Source organism: Cotesia glomerata, linkage group LG2 (genome assembly GCF_020080835.1).
Source record: "Cotesia glomerata isolate CgM1 linkage group LG2, MPM_Cglom_v2.3, whole genome shotgun sequence".
Taxonomy (NCBI): Eukaryota; Metazoa; Arthropoda; class Insecta; order Hymenoptera; family Braconidae; genus Cotesia; species Cotesia glomerata.
The window spans coordinates 2,815,540-2,838,317 of NC_058159.1; the positions used below are offsets into that span (position 1 = coordinate 2,815,540).

The 22,778-nt window shown below is 26.1% G+C and overlaps 1 protein-coding gene across 8 annotated transcripts; it reads right to left on the reverse strand.

The window, feature by feature from the left end:
- Window positions 1-8,012: 8,012 nt before the first annotated feature.
- Window positions 8,013-17,707, reverse strand: LOC123259170. Of its 8 annotated transcripts, XM_044719478.1 has the most exons (7): window positions 13,963-14,704; window positions 13,709-13,890; window positions 13,146-13,650; window positions 12,884-13,070; window positions 9,881-10,062; window positions 8,985-9,504; window positions 8,013-8,659 (listed from the first exon to the last, which is right to left on the reverse strand). In XM_044719478.1, exons 2-5 carry the CDS (start codon window positions 13,811-13,813, stop codon window positions 10,032-10,034), a joined length of 828 nt encoding a protein of 275 aa, XP_044575413.1. In that variant the 5' UTR covers window positions 13,814-13,890; window positions 13,963-14,704; the 3' UTR covers window positions 8,013-8,659; window positions 8,985-9,504; window positions 9,881-10,031. The 8 variants fall into 8 exon arrangements, with proteins under 8 accessions (XP_044575413.1, XP_044575415.1, XP_044575412.1 ...); XM_044719480.1 differs by lacking the exons at window positions 12,884-13,070; window positions 13,146-13,650; window positions 13,709-13,890; window positions 13,963-14,704 and having other exon boundaries at window positions 8,013-8,233; window positions 8,366-8,659; window positions 9,881-10,021; XM_044719473.1 differs by lacking the exons at window positions 8,013-8,659; window positions 8,985-9,504; window positions 9,881-10,062 and having other exon boundaries at window positions 11,620-13,070.
- Window positions 17,708-22,778: the final 5,071 nt, after the last annotated feature.

A 22,778-nucleotide genomic window follows, 5' to 3' on the forward strand; every position in this document is an offset into this window, starting at 1 on the left:
CTTTATATACTGCCCTTTAAAAATAGCGTGCAGAATAATGAAAAAGATAAATATTGAATAGAAAAGTGGGCGAATACTAAGAAAATTAATGTTTATTTTCAATGGGATTCCTGTCCACAAACGAATAAATTGTAATAAAGCAAATAAATAACTTCGAGGGAAGCTGGTATAAAAAATAATAAAATAGGTGATTATAGCACTGATAAATAATAGCAAAATAATTGATAAATCAAAATCGATTCGAATTTTTCTAGTAATAGTTATGTTACTTAAATTATTCGATAAAGCATAAGCTGCGTAAGAATTAATCGGATAGCTTGCAAAGTGAGGTAAATCTACGAAAGACCGAAAACACTGTGTTATGTCACCCTTTTTTTCAATATCTAGGAAGCGCTTTGTTATATAAATTTCTTTGCAATCGTCTAAATCATATGATATGGAGACGTTAAACACACCTCTCAATGCTTCTTTAATTATCAAGTGATAAGTATGAATTTCTCTACTTGGAGAGATTACATTTACAGTGGCTTTGTCAAGATATTTTGTTCGATCGAAAGTAAACCCTTCACAGACACTTTCTGTTGAATAATAAATACATATATTATTAAATTGTAACTAATACTCATTTTCTCAGGTCTAAGTTTTACAAAATTTCAAAAAACCAAATCAGGATGTAGTAGATCAAATAAATTTATGTTTTCTTTTATTTACTCCAATTAGCAACATTTCGTCAGCATAATTCTGACTTCATCAGGCAACCTTGAAATATTATTGGAATAAATAAAAGAAAACATAAATTTATTTGGTCTGCACAGAAAGAAAAATTTCTTGACTGGAGAATAAAATTCTTGGCTCAAGAAAATTTTCAGGGTGCCTGAAGGAAGACCGAAGTTGTGTTGGCCGAAGTAAAAATTTTTCGAGAAATTCTATTCTTGTCGGAAGTCATTTTTTCTTGATTCAAATTATCATAAATACTTGATACAATAAATTTTTATATTTGATCAAAATTTTTAGATACTTTAGGGAAGCAGCGTCACCTACTTCAGCTGAGAAAGAAATTTTCTCACCTTGAGAAAATTTTTCTCTTGAATATTTGATACCCATTTTATATTATTTTAGCGTGCAATTATACATATTGAATGAAAAAAAATGATGAAATATTATTTGATCTTTTTATTTGAGATGTTCATCAATAAAAATATTAATAAAAATTTACTTCTATCTTTATATTTAATTTTTTGGAGCAAGAGAGCAATTTTCTCAAGACAAGAAAATTTACTTCTATCAAGAACTAAATTTTTTGGAGCAAGAGGCTGAATTTTCTCAAAACAACAAGATTTTCTTGACTTAAATAAATTTTCTTGGATCAAGATACGTATTTCTTAAAGCAAGAGAATTAATTTTGTCGGAATAAGTGAAATTTCTTGTGTCAAAAAAAATTTTTTTTTCGCTCAAGAAAATAATTAAGAATAAACATATTTTCTTGGCTCGAGTGAACCTTTTTTTCTAGATACTACATCCTGATTTGATTTTTTGAAATTGTAACTAATGTTAACCAAAATATCTGACCATAATTACCTTTTTTGTACGGTCGGTTAAAGATTGCCATATAGAGAGATCCGTCAATTATTTCTTGAACGGGGTTCCACTGATCAGTTGCTCGGTTCGAGTACGGATTGAATGTGTAAATAAACGGATTTTGATCTGAGTCGATGCAAATAAAGTAACAGTCGAGGATACTCATTTTCCAAAATTTTTTCAACACTATATGCGCGTCTCCGCAACTATTTTTTGATCCACCGAGGACGAAATAGGGGACAGTAACGTTCCACCACAAAGATAATTTGAATTTTCGTAAGATTTCTTCAAGTTCATCAATAGATTTATCAATAGTCACGACAAATAAATCGACTTTTGTAGTTTTGAGTCGAGGGTCGTAATCTTGATTCGATGAATCGTTGTACAGCATCACGGAAAAAGTTTCCATGCTATCTCCTGATTTGATGATACTCTCATCTGAATATCTATTAATAACAACTGTTTTATGATCTTCATAACAAGATTTAAAGATGTATCTCTGAAACAGTAAGTTATTTAAACTTGGTATCTACGTAATTCTATAAATTAGAATAAATAAATTTTAATAATATATCACCACAATTTCGGATAAAGTCGAAACTTTATTTTCCACTTCTAGTTTTTGCGTTTTTGATATCACGCCGCAGATTAATAACGTTGAGCACAATACTAACGGAGTTAATGTTTTTAGATTCATGTTGAAAGTTGAAATAAAGAAACAAAATTTTTCACACTTATTATTACTAGATATTTAATTGAAGCGCATAAAGCGTAGATTAAATTCGAGCTTGAAGAATGTGATGCATTAAGCTTGAATAAGTTGTTATTTATTGTGTTTGACTGACATTTATTTTGGACGTTGTACAAATAAATAACTAGTCAGATAACAGCAAAATAATAAATAATTATTTATGATTTTTATCTGTATTTATTGGGGGCGAGTTTGACTATTGTTTGCGATGAATTCATTCTTTTTGTAAATATAATAGAATTGATAAGAATTAAACGAAAAATTTTTTGAAATTTTATTCGAATTAATTCATTAAATTAATGAGACTCTGGCTATTAAATAGAACATTTTTATTTAATTATATTGTTACATAATAAATATGAGTAAGCTAATATTTAATAAATGCCATGTTTAATAATTAAGAAAAGTGAAATTTTTTGTTAACAACACTGAAAATAGTATTTTTTGTAATCACTATGAATCATTTATTTAATTATCTTTTTTTTTTGGCATGGAGAATAATTACTTTTTGCTTTTAACCTTTTTCTTAAATTTTAGTTTGTTGTTTACACATTTGAATATTTTTTTTTGTCACACAGATACAGTCCAATATATATTTTTTGTATACATCAAAAGTCTTAATATAAAATTGAGATGGATGGATGCAAAGTCAATTTATTCGTGATGTGCGCACATTAACGCGCGCATATTAACTTCTAGTTTCGAAATAAAAAGAAATTAAACTTAATGTTATTCCTGCAAACCAAAAGAAGAAAACAAAAGACAGAGAATCTAAAGAAATTTGATTGAAACTCGTAACATATTCAGATGTTTGCAAATCAGATATAATACGTGCAAGATTGTTAGCTTCTGTTTTTAAATTTAACCCATAACTGTCTATAGACATAAGAAAGTTGTTAAATTTTTTTCTCAATGGCCAATCGCTAAGAATTATATAACCAAGAGGACGAATTTTTATCGGATATTTCGATAAGTGCAAACTTTTTAGTGAGTTTTTAGATAAATTATTATTCATTAACTCTAACAATAACTCACGATAGAATCCGATACAAACACTTGATGGGTCATTTATAACTTATTTCACACAGTCACTATAATTAAGGTATAGAAAATCCGAGCAAAAACAGTTTCACTGTAAAAAAATCGCGCCAAGTCCACGTTCATAAGACTATTAAGAAAAAAAAATTTTATTTCTTTACAAAAAGATATAAAATAAAAAATTAAAAAATCCAAGTAACCGATATGGTTGTACATGATTTTCGGAAATTAAAAAAAATTTTTTTGTAAATTTAAAAATTAAAAGAAACAGTTTTGGAACGTATTTAGTGTGCGTGGTTACAAAATATTTCACTTTTTATGAAATTCCTAAAATCTATCTACTAGGACTTTTAAAAAAAATTAAAGTACACAATCATGCACACCAAGTACGTTCCAAAATTGGTTTCTTTTAATTTTTAAATTTACAAAAAAATTTTTTTTAATTTCCGAAAATCATATACAACCATATCGGTTACTTGGATTTTTTAATTTTTTATTTTATATCTTTTTGTAAAGAAATAAAATTTTTTTTTCTTAATAGTCTTATGAACGTGGACTTGGCGCGATTTTTTTACAGTGAAACTGTTTTTGCTCGGATTTCAGTATATTTTGTAATTATAATAAAAATTGACAATTTAAATTTAATACATTTCCGGTGGCAAACTATCCCCTTTAAGCTATAGTTCATGTAAAAGTTATTCTTGCGCCGTCTGGCGTGTGTAATTGCAAGCTGTCAAATATCTTTTTTTCACTGTAGTTTCCCATCTATTTAAGATTAGCATGCATCCTTATATTATTTAGTCTCTGGCCGTCCACTTTTTACATAAGAAAAACGTTAAAATCTAAAAATCTGGGTCGCTATAGTTTGTGCTGATTATTTTTAATAATTTTAAATAGAAATTATAAAGATAATTTATAATAATCAAGTAATACGCGTAATAAAAAGCATGAACTACTATTATAAAATATCATATAAAAAAAAAATCAAAATAAATTTGAAAAAAAATTTGTAACCTCAAAAAACCGTTCTGCTTACGGTATATACACAGTCGGTAGTCTGGCTTGAGAACGGAACTTGGCGCCAGACTCTATCGAGTCTGTTGATCATTTATTTTTTCGATTTCAATATTTTCATATTCAAAAATACTTTCGTCATAAGCTATAAAGATTTTGTGATAATAATTATTTCGTAAGTCCGATAGAGAATCAAGGTTTTTTCGTAACTTTGATTTTGATAAGCGATCCACAAGATCTCCTTGAAGTGTTATATGCATCACCAAAAAGTAAATAAATACCCTGATTAAGAAATATGATTTGGAATGATTCGAAAAATTTTAATAATTTCATATTGTATGATATCACAAAATTATGATTCACAATTATTCAAAATGATTCAAAATTCTTAGTTCTGAATAATTTTAAATCATAATTTTATTATTCAAAATTATTCAGAATGATTCAAAGTTCTTAGTTCTGAATCATTTTGAATCATAATTGTATTATTCAAAATTATTCAAAGTTTTTAGTAGTATATGATTTTAAATCATAATTATATTATTTGAAATTATTTAAAATGATTCAAAATTCTTAGCTGTCCATAATTTTGAACCATAACTTTATGACTTAAAATAACTCGAAATGATTTAGAATTGCTCATTTTGAATACTTAAAAATTACTCATTTTAAATACTTAAAAATTGTAAAATTATGATTTAAATTAATTCAAAATAACTTGAAATTTAATTTCTATTAATTTTAAATTATTTTTTCGACATTATTATTAGAAATAATTTATCAAATTAAATTATTTTAATTATATTAAATCAAAAAATAATATTAAAATTGTCAAGTCCTTATTTAATATTTAAAAAAATTTTGGAATAATTCAAGCATTTGACATCTTTTATACTAGAATCAGAAAATAATATTTCATAATTAAAAATACAAGGAATTTATCGAAAACTATAAAAGAAATTACTATTCAATTATAAGGATAACTTAATAGTTATGATTAGGACCTATAATTAGGAGACATCAAATTGAGGAAATTAATAAGAGATATTAAAATAATGTCACAACATCATAATTGTTTTTAGTAATAAACTTTTTATTAGTAATTTTTTGTTACATCTTACTATTGCTTTCATCGCTTGCTTCTTCATAATCTTTCTCTTCATTTTCCATTGACTCAATATATTGATTTTTTAATAGTTCTTCCAGTTCCTTGTCTGAAATTTCTTCATCTTTCTTTTTTACTTTTCTTGTTCTGGGAATTATAGATTCTTCTTCTTCTTCTTCATCTTCTTCTTCTTCTTTTTTTTCCCTGTTTTTCTTCTTCTTCTACTTCGTCATTACTTTTTTCTTCTACTTTTTTCTTGCTGTTCTTTTCCATTTTTCTTTCAATTTTTGACCTTTTTACATTAGAAATGTACCTTCCCAGGTATGTATATAATTTTTTAAATTCCATGTCTTTTTCGAGTTTCCCTAAAGTTGACATGTATGGTGAATTTTTAAGGTAATACATATAAAAATCTGAAATAAATGAACAACAATAAATATATCATGAGATACAAACGAGCAGAATCATATGAGTAAGTTCAACCCATCAAAAATAATATTGTCATTATTTTTTTTATTATTACTTTGACTAAAATAATTACTACCATGTAAATAATGATAATTTTTGAAAAATATCTGTTGTAGTTAAATATTATTTCACCTCAAAAATAATTTGATACTGAAAAGAAAAATATTTAAGACAGAATAGGCACTATTTGAATAGTTACAAAAATAGACGGTTATACACAAAGCACTGCACGAAATAAAAATGAATAATGATTTGGTCTTGGTAGGAATCAATTCAAGTTTATCAATTAATACGATAAAACGAATAACCAGAATTAAAATAAGGATACATGGAATAATGAAAAGAATATAGATTCAAAATCTGCAAATAAACTTTTAAATGGAGATAATGTAGTAGGAGGATATAGGATCTTAAAAAAGTACCAAGAAGGACATATTATTCCGTGAACTATGAGATATGACAAGAAAAGTCACAAGTCCTAAAGGGATCATGAATCAAATGGCGAACCGGTGTTTACGGGACAATATGTTCAGAGGTCAACTTTCGACGGCTTCAAACGAAACTACTTGGCAATTTTGCAAAGCGATATTAGATAAAAAAAGAAATAACAAATTGTATCAGAACCAACGATGGGGTTTTATTAATACAAAAATGATGTTAAAAACGTAATACCAGAAGAGGAACAAATTTATACCCGATGTATTTATAATAGTGTAGTGTTTTATGGTACACTTTATACTAAAGGCAATAAAACAAACAACACAACAGTCTACTTAGATAACAATAAAATTGCTAAGATTCATTGCTTTTATAATCGACATGATCAAGTTTACGTAAAGGTAACAGTAGCTGCAGTAGAAAAAATTTGATATTTTTGAACATATATTTGTTATAAAAGAGTGGGAAAATAAATTTACAATTATAGATATAAAAAAATAGTATCAAAAATGGTATTTATTAGAGTAGAAAATTTATCTTTGATTTCTATGACTGACTATGTATGTCTACAACTCAATAGTTTTGAGGTTCAATAAAAAATAAGATTATACCTATGTAACAATGACAATTCAATCTTTTGTATCCCTATAACGACACCTTCATTACCATTCTATTTATCAAACTAATAACAATTAAATGATTATGATCACTCTGGGATCGAAAATATTAAAAGAAATTTATAAAATTTAAAATTACCCAAACGAGCTTTTAATGTTATTCAGTATTATTTAAGATGATTTGGAAGTTGGAATCATTTCAAATAATATTAAATCCTCTGGAAAACCAGAAATTATAATATTATTTTATCATTCAATATTATTCAAAATGATTCGAACGTTTAAATTATGCTAAATAATTTTATATTATCTGAAGAACCAGAAATTTCTATATTATTTTATCATTCAATATTATTCAAAATGATTTGGAAGTTGAAATCATTTCGAATAATATTAAATCATCTGATGAACCAGAATTTTCAATATTATTTTATCATTCAATATTATTTAAAATGATTCGAACGTTTAAATTATGCTAAATAATTTTATATCATCTGAAAAACCAGAAATTTCTATATTATTTTATCATTCAAAATTATTCAAAATGATTTGGAAGTTGAAATCATTTCAAATAATTTTAAATCATCTGAAGAACCAGAATTTTCAATATTATTTTATCATTCAATATTATTCAAAATGATTTGGAAGTTGAAATCATTTTAAATAATTTTAAATCATCTAGAAAACCAGAAATTATAATATTATTTTATCATTCAATATTATTCAAAATGATTTGGAAGTTGAAATCATTTCAAATAATTTTAAATCATCTGAGAACCAGAATTTTCAATATTATTTTATCATTCAATATTATTCAAAATGATTTGGAAGTTGAAATCATTTCAAATAATTTTAAATCATCTAGAAAACCAGAAATTATAATATTATTTTATCATTCAATATTATTCAAAATGATTTGGAAGTTGAAATCATTTCAAATCATTTTAAATCATAAAATAATATTACATTTTTTTATTATTTGATATGATATAAAATGATTCGTTGTAAAATTTATGCTTGAAAGTCAAATCATCCTGACAATTTGGGATGATTTGAAATGATTAAACCCGCGTCTTTTCGAATCATTCCAAATGAGATTTCTTAATCAGGGTATAGAACTGAAGAATATTCGTATACGGTGAGAGTTCATTCTGGTATTCAATGAAACACCAATCCACAAACGAATTATTTCAAATGTGGCAAATGAACATGTTTGATTCAAATCTGTGAATAGAAGAACTAAGTAGGTAATGATCGAAATTATGATTGTTCCTAGAATAAGTGAAAACTCGAAAGATGTGTGAATTTTTTCTAAGGGCGAGAGGTATCTTTGATTGCTTGATAAGATGTATAGACCTTCAAGGATTGTAGGATAGCTAATTCTTTTCATCCAATATGCTTCAGTCCACAAATCGTAGATTACTGTGCACCATAAAACTTCTGGATGCTTCATTGTATCATAAAAGAGTTCAGACATTAGGTTCGCACATGATATATTAGTAATATTGACAGTGAAAAAATTGTCCAACACTTTGGTAGTGTGCTTTCCATTATGTAAAGCTTCCAATTTTGTAGATGAGATAGTAATATTTATCTGGGTTTTGTCAAAATACTTGGTTAAATTAAAATTAAAACCCTTGCAGATATCGTCTGTAAGTGGTAAATAAATTATAACAAAGAGATGATGAAGATAATAAAAAAGACAGAAAAAAAAATTAACTTGAATCAAGTAAAATATTCTTGAACCAAGAAAATAATTTTGAAAAATTTTATTGTCTTGAATCAAGATGAAAAATTCTTGAATCAAGTAAAATTTACTTAATAAATGAAGAAAAATTTCTTATTTTAAGAATTTTTCTACTCAAATCAAGAAGATGAAGTTCTTCAAAATTATTCACTTGATTTAAGTAAATTTTTTTTTGTGTATGATTGTCATTTAAATTAACACATATTCGTATTAGAAAAAAAAATTTACCTCTGTCATACTGCCGATTATAAATAGCCAGATAATATGATGCATTTGATATTTCTTCGACTATTTTCCATTGACGAGGAGCTCGACTTGAATACGGATTAAAGGTATAGATAAAAGGTTTTCCTTCAGAATCAAAACATATATAGTAACAATTCAGTATGTTCATTTGCCAAATCATGTTCAGAGCAGTAGAGGCGTGTTTGCAGCCATTATCCGAACCATTTATTATAAAATGAGACATCATTATGTTCCACCAACGAGAAAATTTAAGTTGATACAGGATTTCCTTTAATTCTTCTACCGAATTTTTAACGGTTGCGATAAATAAATCAATTTTTACTTTACCATACATGATTTTATTATAATTTATAGAGTCCCAATTTGTCAGTACTATTTAATTATCTTGAAAATTAACACCAACTGATTCTAAGTTGCCCAAGTGTCTACTTACACTTTCATCTGTCCGATTGTTAATAACGGCAGCGTGATAATCTTCTTCGCAAGATTTTATAATATGTGCCTGCACAAAAAATTATTAAACTGATAAACAAAATAAGTTCATACAATTTAAATAGTACCTCTCTAAAAATCAAAGTTTTCCATTTTAAATGCTCTTAGTTACTATTATAAAGAGTATAAAAATTTATATTTACAGAGTGTAGTTAATACGAGACTTAAGTTTTAAAAATCTATGATCAATTATCAAATAATATGAAAACATTGATATGTTCTAATAAATAGTTAAAAAAGAAGTATAATAATTAGATAAGAACTATTAATTATAATTTATAATTAAGGATAAGTTAAGTTTATAATTCTATTTTTGGCAACTAAATTACGATACACTTTTACCAAAAAATAAATAAATAAAATAAAAAACACTTTTAATGACTCACCAGAATTTTTGATAATTTAGTAAAATTATCTTCCATTTTTACTTCAATCATTGCTGATGATATTAAGAAACAGCGAAAAAGTAAAAATAGTAGCAACAATCCTTGCATTTTCATGATTTAAAAAGTCATTATCATTAATAAGAATTGTTCTTTATTCTTTATTTGCAAGTTTCCAAAACGTGCTAATAGAAAAAGTTAATAATTACGTCAAAAATTAATACATTAAAGAATAAAAAAAAAAACAATCGGCTTGCCATATATTTAATGAATTTGTACCATATGTTGAATTTTGTACATTCATACTAAAAATTGAAATGATGAAACAAAGTCCGTCATACCTAATATCACCCCACTCTACGTAATTTAAGTCTTTGTTTTAGTGTGATGCACATGCGTGTACGCTTAATTTATTTGTAGTGGACTAACTAAAAAGTAAAGTAATAATATGATGACAAGTCTTCCCTATTAAAATTAAACATTAAATTTCAGCACACATATGTGTTTTGAATTCAACGATAACGGAACTGAATACTTAGTCATGCGATGATAACTCATTTTTGGAGATCTTTATCTCTATGTGCGTGCTCTCAATTATTATCAATAAATAACAGATAAATCAGTTAAATACCTTAAAAATTATCGCGTGCCTAATGCCAAAAGGGCGTATAAAAAGTTATACACCCTTTTGGCTTTGCAAAACCAAAAGGGCGTATAATTTTTTTTTTTTGGTGCCAATCGTTTTGGAAACATGTTCTAAGCCTAAAAATGAAAATAAAATTTCCAAAGCCAAAAGAGCGTATGTCTCAAGTTATACGCCCTTTTGGCTTTAGAACACTGAAAATTTAGTGATCTAAAACCAAAAGGGCGTATAATTTTTAACTTCCCGTTAAGGTGTTTTTCATTCTATACAGACATATTATGGATTTTAACTCCAATTTTACGCAACGGAATCAGTGGTTTGAATTTTTAGGCGAGTAGAGCATATCTACGCTCGCGCTAAAAGTATACAATTATCAAAAATATATAATTTATTGCAGCTATAGTGAGCAAGAAATTATTATAATAATCCGAAGTTAAAAAATACTAGAAAAAACTAATATCAAAATACGGAAAGTTTATTGGGGTACAATTCCTGCATATTCTATACGTGAATCTTTTACATTTTCGTCTGAAAAAAAAGAAATTTATAAAAAATATGAACATTCTAGTTACCGAAAAAATTTTTAATTCATATGCTTTTTTAATCATTGGTCTGTCCAAGATGATGAAAATTTGAAGTTACTACTATCGAAAATGTTGACTTTTTAAAAATTTTTTTATACAAACCTTCTTCGGACAATTTTGAAGACTGTTTTTCGAAATTTTGAAAAAATCCTGATTGTTTTTTATACGCCCTTTTGGCTTTAGATAGATAATTTCCTATAGCCAAAAGGGCGTATATCTTAAGATACACCCTTTTGGCGTTAGTACGTCAAAAATTTTTTTCTGCAGATCTTTACGTTTCAAGCGATCCTAGAAAGAATGGCAAAAAAAAATTTTTTTATACGCCCTTTTGGCATAAAACCCTATCTAACTGCTGTAATACGCCTTTTTGGCATTAGGCACGCGTTATAATCTGTGTTATTCATAGAAAGGCAACCTCTGAAAAATCGGAAACGATTGTCTTACCGCCAGTGTTAATTTTGCTTGAGTCATTTATTAACATTATCATTGAATAATTAATTAAGTCCATACAATGATTTAATCCAAGTCCATTTAGTATTTATTATTTTTAATAATTTAAGTATTTAATAGGTGTCTTATTTAATATTTTACAGCTAGATTTGTCGATTATCGACGAATTTGGAGAGGGTTTTCTTATTTTACTGGTCTACGTATGTAGTATCCGGAGGCACGCGTATTTGCTCAACCAAGTACACGCTCAACAATACTATTTTGCTTTTAACGTTTTTTAAAAATTTCAGTATGTTGGTTACACATTTACATATTTCTTTCTTTGTTACACAGATACAGTTCAATATATATTTTTTGGATATATCAAAAGTTTCGAAGAAAAAACAGATGAAACTTAATATTATTCCTGCAAACCAAAAGAAGAAAACAAAAGACAGAGAATCTAAAGAAATTTGATTGAACCTCGTAACATATTCAGATGTTTGTAAGTTAAACATAACACGTGCAAGATTGTTAGCTTCTGTTTTTAAGTTTAACCCATAACTTTCAACAGACATAAAAAAGTTGTCGATTTTGTTTTTCAATGGCCAGTCGGGAGGAGTACTATAACTGCGAAGACGAGTGCTTATTGAATATTTAGACAAATGCACACTTTTTAAAGCGTTTTTAGAAAAATTATTTCTCATTAACTCTAACAATACATCATTATGATATATGACGCAAATCTTTGATGGGTCTTCAACAACACTATTTATACACGTAACATTATTTTTACTATATATTTTTATCTTCGTCTTAAGAATTAGTTCTTCATCAAAAACTTCTAAGGGTACATGATTTTTCAGGATGATTTTCTGATAATAATTATTTCGTAAATCCGATAGATAATTTACGTTCTTTCGTAACTTTGTTTTTGATAAGCAATCTACGAGATCTCCTTGAAGTGTAATTTGTATTACCAAAAAGTAAATAAATATAGAACTAAAGAATATTCGTAAAGATTGAGGATGTATTTTGGTTTTTAATGAAACACCGATCCACAAACGAATTATTTCAAATGTCGTAAATGAATAGCTTCGATTCGAATTTGTAAATAAAATTACTAAATAGGTAATGATGGTAATTATGATTGTTCCTAGAATTAGTGAAAAGTCAAAGGAACTGTAAATTTTTTCTAGGGGCGAGAGTAATTTTTGATTGCTTGATAAAATATATAGACCTTCAAAGCTTGTAGGATAGCTAGATTTTAGTGAGTCATACTCCCGTTTTTTATGATTGAAATATGAACACCATAAAATGTCTAATTCATCCGAATGAAAAATAACAAACCTTAAATGATCATTAGTATTACATAAAAAATGCACATTAATGAGAGAAAGATTGAAAACAGTCTTCATTGCTGAAATAACGTCTAATCCACTTTGAAGATTCTGCATCCGAGATGGAATACCAATTTTCATCAGGAATTTGTCAACATATTTGGTTCGATCAAAATAAAAATCTTTGCAGATATCATCTATAAATGATAACTAAATGATAATAAGAACAAAGAGAAAGAAAAAGAGGATTAAATAAAAATACATTAATTTACCTTCGTCATACACTCGATTGTAAATTGCCATATAATATGATGCATTTGATATTTCTTCGGCGATTTTCCATTGATCAGGAGCTCGACTTGAATACGGATTAAAAGTATAGATAAAAGATTTTCCATCGAAATCAAAACATATGTAGTAACAATTCAGTATGTTCATTCGCCAAATCATTTGTAAAGCAGTAAAGGCGTGTTTGCAGCCATTATCTGACCCATTTATTATAAAATAAGTCATCATTATGTTCCACCAACGAGAAAATTTAAGACGACGCAGAATTTTGTTTAATTCGCCAACCGAATTTTCAACAGTTGCGATAAATAAGTCAATTTTTCCTTTACCATGTATGATATTATTATCATATTTCGATACTAATAAATTATCTTGAAAATTAACAGCAACTGATTCTAAGTTGCCCAAGTGTCTACTTACACTTTCATCTGTCCGATTGTTAATAACGGCAGCGTGATAATCTTTTTCGCAAGATTTTATAATATGTACCTACAGAAAAAATGATCACACATTAAAATAAATTTTAATTAACATTTTAATAACTCACCAGAATTTTTGATAGTTTAGAAAAATTATCTTCTTTTTTTTCTTCGATCATTGCCGACGATACTAAGAAACAAAAAACTAAAAACAGCAGACAAAATTCTTGCATTTTAATGATTTAAAAATTCATCATCATTAGTAAGAATTATTCTTTATTCTTCATTTGCAAGTTTTTAAAGCGTTCCACTAGAAAAAATTATACTTAACACAATGTTTACGACAATATTCAACGAATTTAATGAAACAAAAACGACTTACCATTTATTTAATGTCAAAAATTCATTTTTGATCATTAATTATTTCAGTTTAATATTACTGAACAATTGATTAACTATCTACAACACAATAATATGAAGTTGATTTTAAAATATTCGTACAAAAATTGAAATTGTAGGACCAAGTTCTAGACACTTTATGTCGTCCAGTATTACGATTTAATTGTTTCTACGCAGTGAGCATTCGTGTAAGCTTAATTGGTGCGTAACAAAGGTAAGTAAATATTTAAATGATATGTTGATAAGGAATTTCTATCATCATTATTATTTTTATTATTATTACAATTAAACATCAAAGTTCAGAGTACATTCGTATATTGAATTTGAGCTTGACAAACATTAAGAAATAGAGCAGTAATGCAATGATAAGTCATTTTTTGAGATCTGTATCTTTATGTTTGCACTTAATTATTTTCAATAATTCACACACTTATTATTTTTTTTTTTTACCAATACAGTTTAATATTTATTTATATTTATATACGGATTTCTAGTATACACGCGTAATAACGCCCTTTTACACCCAAGCCTTATCATTCTGCTTAGTTACTGCCTTAACTTTGCCTTATCATTGCGGCTGTGGACCGACTTGTGCCTTCTGTAACGCATTTGCCCTGATCCTCACCACTCGGCTATTGGAACAGTAACATGGGAAAACCACAGAGAAAACCCATGTTAGTACAGTCGGAGCTGGGTTAAGTCTACAGTGATTGATAAGAAACTCTTCTTTATCGACCACTGGAGCATTAGGCCCCTCTCCTAGTGTGCAGAGATCCCTCGCGCTAGCCAACGCTGACTAGTGGTCACCCATTCAAGTTGTTGCTTAAAATGTGTGATCACCCAAGTCAGACGTGTGTTGCCCGGCTATCTCTGCCACTTCCAGAGGCTGGAAACGTAACGTAACGCACATATTTTTAATTATAATCACTGAAAAATATTGGTGCGTGCTGGGATCGAACCCGGGTCCCACTCTTTCGAAAAGCGAGTACCGAGCCGATCAGGCCATTGCCAACCTCCAATACAGTTTAATATATATTCTTTAAAACCATCAAAAGTTTCGAAGAGAAAACAGATGAAACTTAGTGTTATTCCAGCAAACCAAAAGAAGAAAAATAAAGATACAGAATCTAGAGAAATTGGTTTGAAGCTCGCAACATATTCAGATGTTTGTAAATTAGATATAGTTCCTACAAACTTATTAGCTTCCGTTTTGGTGTTCATTCCATTACTGTCTATAGACATAAGGAAGTTGTTAAATTTTTTTTTCAATGTCCAATTAGCAGGAATTATATAACCGCGAGGACGAGTGCTTATCGGATATTTCGATAAGTGCAAACTTTTTCGCTCGTTTTCAGAAAATTCATCTTTACTTAATTCTGACCATAACCAATTATAGTATGCAATGCAAACACTTGATGGGTCCTTTATAACGTTTTTCACATACATTCCATAACTATATGGTGTAGTGATAAGTTTTTTTGCAATTTCAATATTTTCGTGTTCAAAATCATCTGTACTTACGTCATGAACTGTAAAGATTTTCTGATAATAATTATTTCGTAAGTCCGATAGAGAATCAACGTTTTTTCGTAACTTTGATTTTGATAAGCGATCCACAAGATCTCCTTGAAGTGTTATATGCATCACCAAAAAGTAAATAACTATAGAACTGAAAAATATTCGTAAAGGCTGAGAGTTCATTCTGGTATTCAATGAAACACTAATCCACAAGCGAATTATTTCAAATGTGGAAAATGAACACGTTCGATTCAAATTCGCGAATAGAAGAACTAAATAAGTAATGATCGAAATAATAATTGTTCCTAAAATTAGTGATAAGTCGAAGGATATATGGATTTTTTCTAAGGTTGATGAATATCTTTCATTGTTCGATAAGATGTATACACCGTCACGGATTATAAGATAGCTAATTCTTTCCATCCAATATTTTTTAATCGAGTATTCGCAGGTTTCTGTGCACCCCAAAACGTGTGTGCGGTTACTGTTATTAGATAAGTATTTATAAATTGAGTACGAAAAATGTGATATTTAAGTAATATTGACACTGAAAACATTCGTCATCCCTTTAATAATGTGCTCTCCATTCTGTAAAGCTTCTAATTTTTCAGATGGGATATTAATTTTTATCTGGCTTTTGTCAACATACTTGGTTACATCAAAATTAAAACCCTTGCAGATATCGTCTGTAAATGGTTAATAAATTATAACAAAGAGGTCATGAAAAGAACAAAAAATACAGAAAAAAAATTAACTTGAATCAAGTAAAATTTACTTAAATACCAAGAAAAATTTCTTAGTTTAAGAATTTTTCTACTCAAATCAAGAAGATAAAGTTTTTCAAAATTATTTACTTGATTCAAGTAAATTTTTTAACTTCTCGATAAGAAAATCGGATTTTCGAAAAATCGGGAAGTTATTGGTTTTACCCCGTTTTTTGAAAATCGAGTTTTCATCAAATCTCGACGTCCTTGAGGTCACCGATAGATTTTGAGAAATTTGGAGAAATCTAATAAAAAAATAGGAAAAAAAATTTTTTCAAAAGTGGTTTTTTTGGGATAACTTTTAAACGGCTCTACTGATCGATTCCAAAAACTAATCAGCGCTCAACCTTGAAAAACTACGTCGATCGCCGCCAATCCGGTCAAAATAAGTTGATTCGTTCGAGAGATATCGCGAACGAAAGAAAACCGAAAAAACTGTTTTCGAAGTTACTCCAAAATTTCTAGTTTGACCAATTGAAACTTAAAAATTCTTTATTCATACAAAAGTTATTGCGGTTTGAAAATTCAAAAAATAGTGTTCTATGAAACTTCTACCAGACTTTTGAGCTCAAAGAGCTCAAAAGCTTAGAAAAGGTATCTTTTTGAGATCGGAGAGCTCAAAAAAAGCGGCCAGGTATTAACGGAATTAGCGGGAAGTTGCAGGGATGGTCTTTAGGGTCGACCGTTTTCCTAATTTTTTTAGTGTACGATTGTCATTTACATTAACACATATTTGTATTAAAAAAAAAATTACCTCTGTCATACTGCCGATTATAAATAGCCAGATAATATGATGCATTTGATATTTCTTCGACTATTTTCCATTGACGAGGAGCTCGACTTGAATACGGATTAAAAGTATAGATAAAAGGTTTTCCTTCAGAATCAAAACATATATAGTAACAATTCAGTATGTTCATTTGCCAAATCATGTTCAGAGCAGTAGAGGCGTGTTTGCAACCATTATCCGACCCATTTATTATAAAATGAGGCATCATTATGTTCCACCAACGAGAAAATTTAAGATGACGCAGAATTTTGTTTAATTCGTCAACCGAATTTTCAACAGTTCCAATAAATAAGTCAATTTTTCCTTTACCATATGTGATATTATTATCAAATTTCGATACTAATAAATTATCTTGAAAATTAACAGCAACTGATTCTAAGTTGCCCAAGTGTCTACTTACACTTTTATCTGTCCGGTTGTTAATGACAGCAGCGTGATAATCTTTTTCGTAAGATGTTATAATATGTACCTACAGAAAAAATGATCACACATTAAAATAAATTTCAATTAACACTTTAATAACTCACCAGAATTTTTGATAGTTTAGAAAAATTTTCTTCCTTTTTTTCTTCGATCATTGCCGACGATACTAAGAAACAAAAAACTAAAAACAGTAGACAAAATTCTTGCATTTTAATGATTTAAAAATTCATCATCATTAACAAGAATTATTCTTTATTCTTCATTTGCAAGTTTTTAAACCGTTCCACTAGAAAAAATTATACTTAACACAATGTTTACGACAATATTCAATGAATTTAATGAAACAAAAATGACTTACCATTTATTTAATGTCAAAAATTCATTTTTGATCATTATTTGTCCCAATTTGATAATACTTTATAAATAATAAACATTTTATACAAAAATAACAACAGTGTTGATTTTTGTATAGAGTAATACTAAAATTTGAAATAGTAGAACACATTTTTCACATTTAATATTACTGAATTATTGCTCTTATTCGTTGCACTTGCGTAAATGTTTCATTTATACGCAACGTAAGCAACTTGATTTAAATAATATTATAAGGTCAGGTGATGACTAATATTACTATTACTAAATATTGAATTTAATAGCACATGCATATATTAGATTATTTTTGGAGATCTCTATCACTATGTTTGCTATAAACAAGCGTGTCGAAGTGTCAACAAAGTTTGTTTTGCTGATAAACAACCAAATATAAATCAAACTAAAAATTTTTCTTCTGTCAATCAATCTATTCTCCGATTTTGCTTTTCCTTTCTTTTCTTCTTTTCTCCTGTAATCGATTTATTTTTAATAAATTAAAACACGATTATTTATTAAAGTTTATGTATAAATGTTTAATATTTTTAATTAAAAATTTTTTTTTCTCATTTAAAAAAATTTTTAATTTAAATATAAGGCGTCGTATTAATTTTTGATATTACTTGAAAAATTGTAATTAAAGTTGAACTATTGCTAAAAAAATAGTTTTAAAATTTAATTCATAAACAATTTTTATGATAACAACAATATTTATTACATAATCATCATCATTACAGTACAATAATATTAATAATAAAATTAATAATCATAAATATATGTTGTATTTAATATAATGAACATATCTACTTATAAACCTTAAAATGACAATGAAATAATTAAAACATACACATTCTCATAATAATTATTTTATTAATTAATAAAATAACTATAATTAATCACTTTTTAAAGCATACGCAGCTCCCATTTATTTTTTTTTTAAATACCATGATTGTTAATTTAACTTATTAAATTTTTTATCAATTTTAAAAATAATTTAGTGATCAAATTATGGTTAATGACTAATGAGTAAATGATCAATGTTCTGAATAATGATAAAGTAATCTTTATACCATGAATTTATAAAAATTTCAGTCGGTTTCTGATCGTCGCTAAAAAATACAGCAAGGCACTCTAGTTTTTACTTTATAAATATCAATAAGAAGAGGCGGGGTTAAATTATTTTCAATTTTAAAAAATTTTTAATCAAAAAAAAAAATTAAAAAATTTTTTAGTCTTCAAAAAATCATAAATTTTATTATAAAATATTAATTCATTAAAATTTTATTATAAAAAAATTTTATTCTGTTAAAAAAAAGTCAGCAAATTTAAAACTTAAAAAAAAAAAAATTTTTTTTTCAAAAAATTTTACCTCGCTCTTCCCGAGACTATTATTTATGTATAATATATTTATAAACGATTATTTATATAATAAATAATCATTACATATATGATCAAGTGCATTTATGATCGAAGTGCCTGATTCAATGGTATTTAATTGCTATAAAAAATGACCTAGAAAAAATCATAGGTATTTTCCAATCACTGTACTCTTGAGCGACCATCAGTACCGATAAATTTCGACTCAATAATTATTAACAATAAATAAAAAATGAATAACAATCAATTAAAAAATCAATAAACAAAAATAAAAAGTTATATGTGACTCTACCGTTTGTCTATCAATCTACTCTACAATTTTACACTCGGTAATTTAAACTACTAATACAAGTCGATCAACGACACACCCCCGACATAATATTAACCTTTGTCTCTAATGACTTTACTCGCTACTCTAATGACATGCGATATTATAATTATAATTAAATAAAAATAGTGATAATGACAATCGTTTAATGAGGTGAGGTAAAAAAAAAACCAGAAGTAGTTTTATTAATAATTTTCCGCAATCATACGTTTGATAGTTATTATTTTATTTAATGTTTAATATTTAATATTAATTATTTAGTACTCTATGTCATATTTTTGTTAGTTGAATATTTTTATCTTGAATTATTAGTTTTTTTATTAAATGTCGACGTCGAGGACAGTGACGTCGATGGATCGAGAAAATAAATCGCAAAACTAAGTGATGAAAATTAATTAAAGGCACTCTATAGATATTTATTTAGTGAAGGTACATGCGTGCAGATACGTGTAATTAAATATTTTATTTTTATTAATTAAATATCTTTTTTTTTTTTTATTAATATTCTTCATCAATTTAATCTATATAAATACTTTAATAAAATACCCAAACAAAATAACCGACTTTTATATACACGAGTAGTGCCGTAATTTACACTGAGGTACTTATTGTGAGTAACATTAGTTTTAAGCTGGACGTAACAATTCTCGTAGAGGGTAAATAAACTTTAATGTGCATAAAAATAAATTTTTTTTAGATTAAAGCGGGGGTGTTATGATAATGGCGGTTGCTTCGATTAATTTCGCTCGACGCCGCTGTCTTCGTGCTATTCTAACAATTGTAAAGCTTTTTATTTTTTTAATTATTATTATTATTTTTTTTTTTATTTGTAATACATTATTTATTAGTTATTAAGTAAATACAGTCGTAAGATAACTAACTACGGTTTATTTATGTTTAGTTACTAACAAAACCAAAATTATAAAATTTTTATTTGATAAAATGATTATGTCAACTTTTCTTATTATTAATGATTTTTTTTAATAGTTATCGTCATTACTATTTATAATCATTTATACGTTATTAATTATTAAATATCATTAGTCAATTTTTTTTTTAACTTGAAAAAAAATATTTTTTAACGAAATATTGGAAGAAATTATACACTGTAATTTTTATATTTTTTAAAAATTATTTATAATGATTTTTTAATTAAAAATTATTATTAATATAATTATTTATGTAAAATAAAAATTTACTATGAATATTTTTTTAATTTTTTAAAAAATTATTTATAATAATAACTTTTTAATTAAAATATTATTAATATAATTATTTATAAAAAATAAAAGTTTACAATGAATATTTTTTTTAATGAAGAAAATAAACAAAAAAAAAATTAATTCTTTAATATTAATGATTGTAATTTTTACAATTTTATTTAATTATTTATAATAATTATTTTTTAATTAAAAATTATTTATGAAAAATAAAAATTTACATTTAATATTTTTTTTAATGAAGAAAATAAACAATTAATTATTTAATATTAATGACATAATAATTGTAATTTTTACAAATTTTTTAATAATGATTTTTTAAATAAAAATTATTATTAATATAATTATTTATAAAAAATAAAAATTAAAAATGAATATATTTTTTTTAATGAAGATAATAAACAAAAAGGAGCAATTAATTATTATTTAATATTAATGACAATGATATTTAATAATTAATATAATTAGCATTCAATTACTGATGAATATGATAATTTGTAAAGCTGCAGAGATAAAAGCGCCTATCAAAGTAGTGCGAAGAAAATCGGTTGTTTTAATATTATTTTCTTATTCTTCTTCCTTACTTCGTCATACACATATTTTAAATATATTTTAAATACGATTCATGTATTTCTTATTGTATTGTTTTCAATGTTTGTATAGTTAACAACATTAATAGTGATAACGATTGCAACGTTGATAAAACCGCATATGCATTTTTTTACTTCAATGTTATTATTATAATGTAATTTTATTTTATTCTTTTGAATACTTCGTAATACATGTATTGTTTTAAGTAATATTGTCCGTTTTTTTATTTTTTATATTTTTTTGGTTTAAGAATTCGGACTTTATATACGAATTAATATATCAGTATCTGAGATACTCAATACCAGCTGTTTCAGTTTATTTCTCGGGAGCAGAAGGCTCGCATAAAAAAGGCCGACTTTAAATATTTTAGCATAATTCAAATATTTCTCAGAATTTATCAACTTAAAAAAAAGGAAACAGGTTTTTATGTTGATTTCCTTTGATTTGAATAAAATAAAAACATATTTACACTTTTATAAAAAAAAAAATAAAATAAAATAAAATAAAGTAAAAAAGTGATTGGAAAATAAAAAAAAAAATATTATTTTTATTATTAATTATTATTGTTTATTATAATGATTTTTATAATGTTAAACAGCGTAAACAGATTGAATAGGCCCATTTGGTTTGTTAATTATTTTTTTTTCTTATTTTATTATTTTTTTAATATTTTTCAATTTTGATAGGGAATTTGCATTTAATTTTCTTTTTAACAATTACATTTATTACATTTTTTGTAGTATATGAATATAGTAATTAATAATTTATATGTATATAGTAACTACTCCCAAAATAAATAATAATAATAATAAATAAAACCTCAAAATTAATCCTCCATTTTGTTTCAGCGATTTAAAAAAAAAATGAACGCCATTTTTACGGCGAAAAAAAAATATTGAATAATTATAATATACATACAAATATTAATATAATTACTGTTTTATTATAAATTTAAATATCAGGGACCTTTCGCGTCTCGAAGCTACGGGATTAATTTTCAAAATTGGTCTTTTATTAGGTTATAGTTACAAGTTACAAGTTATCGTTGTTTGTTATTCCTCATACATATTTTTTAAAACATGTATTATTAATAAATAGTTACAATAATTTTAAGCATCTCATTATATGTACTATCAGCTAAAATTACAAATAAATAAATTACTTATAATAGATACAAATAATTAGATTTTTAAATTCTGCTTCGAAAACGCGAACGACCAATACAATAAATATTAATGTAATAATAATAATTAAGTCTAATTAAATATTAATAATAATATTGTTTATTATTGTAGCGTACGAAGACATTGTATACAAGAGTACAATTTTTAATTATTTTATTAATAATAATATTACAATAATAATTATTATAATTCTACTCTTGAAAACAAATAAATCTGTACGAATTTTTAACAATAA

Excerpts from the sequence above, each read along its gene's own strand:
- LOC123259170 (XM_044719475.1), bottom strand. The coding sequence starts at position 17,683 with ATGCAAGAATTTTGTCTACTGTTTTTAGTTTTTTGTTTCTTAGTATCG. Across the intron at positions 13,651-17,578 it reads CTAAACTATCAAAAATTCTG|GTACATATTATAAAATCTTG; the intron begins GTGAGTTATTAA and ends TTTTTTCTGTAG. Across the intron at positions 13,071-13,145 it reads CAATCGAGTGTATGACGAAG|ATGATATCTGCAAAGATTTT; the intron begins GTAAATTAATGT and ends TATCATTTATAG.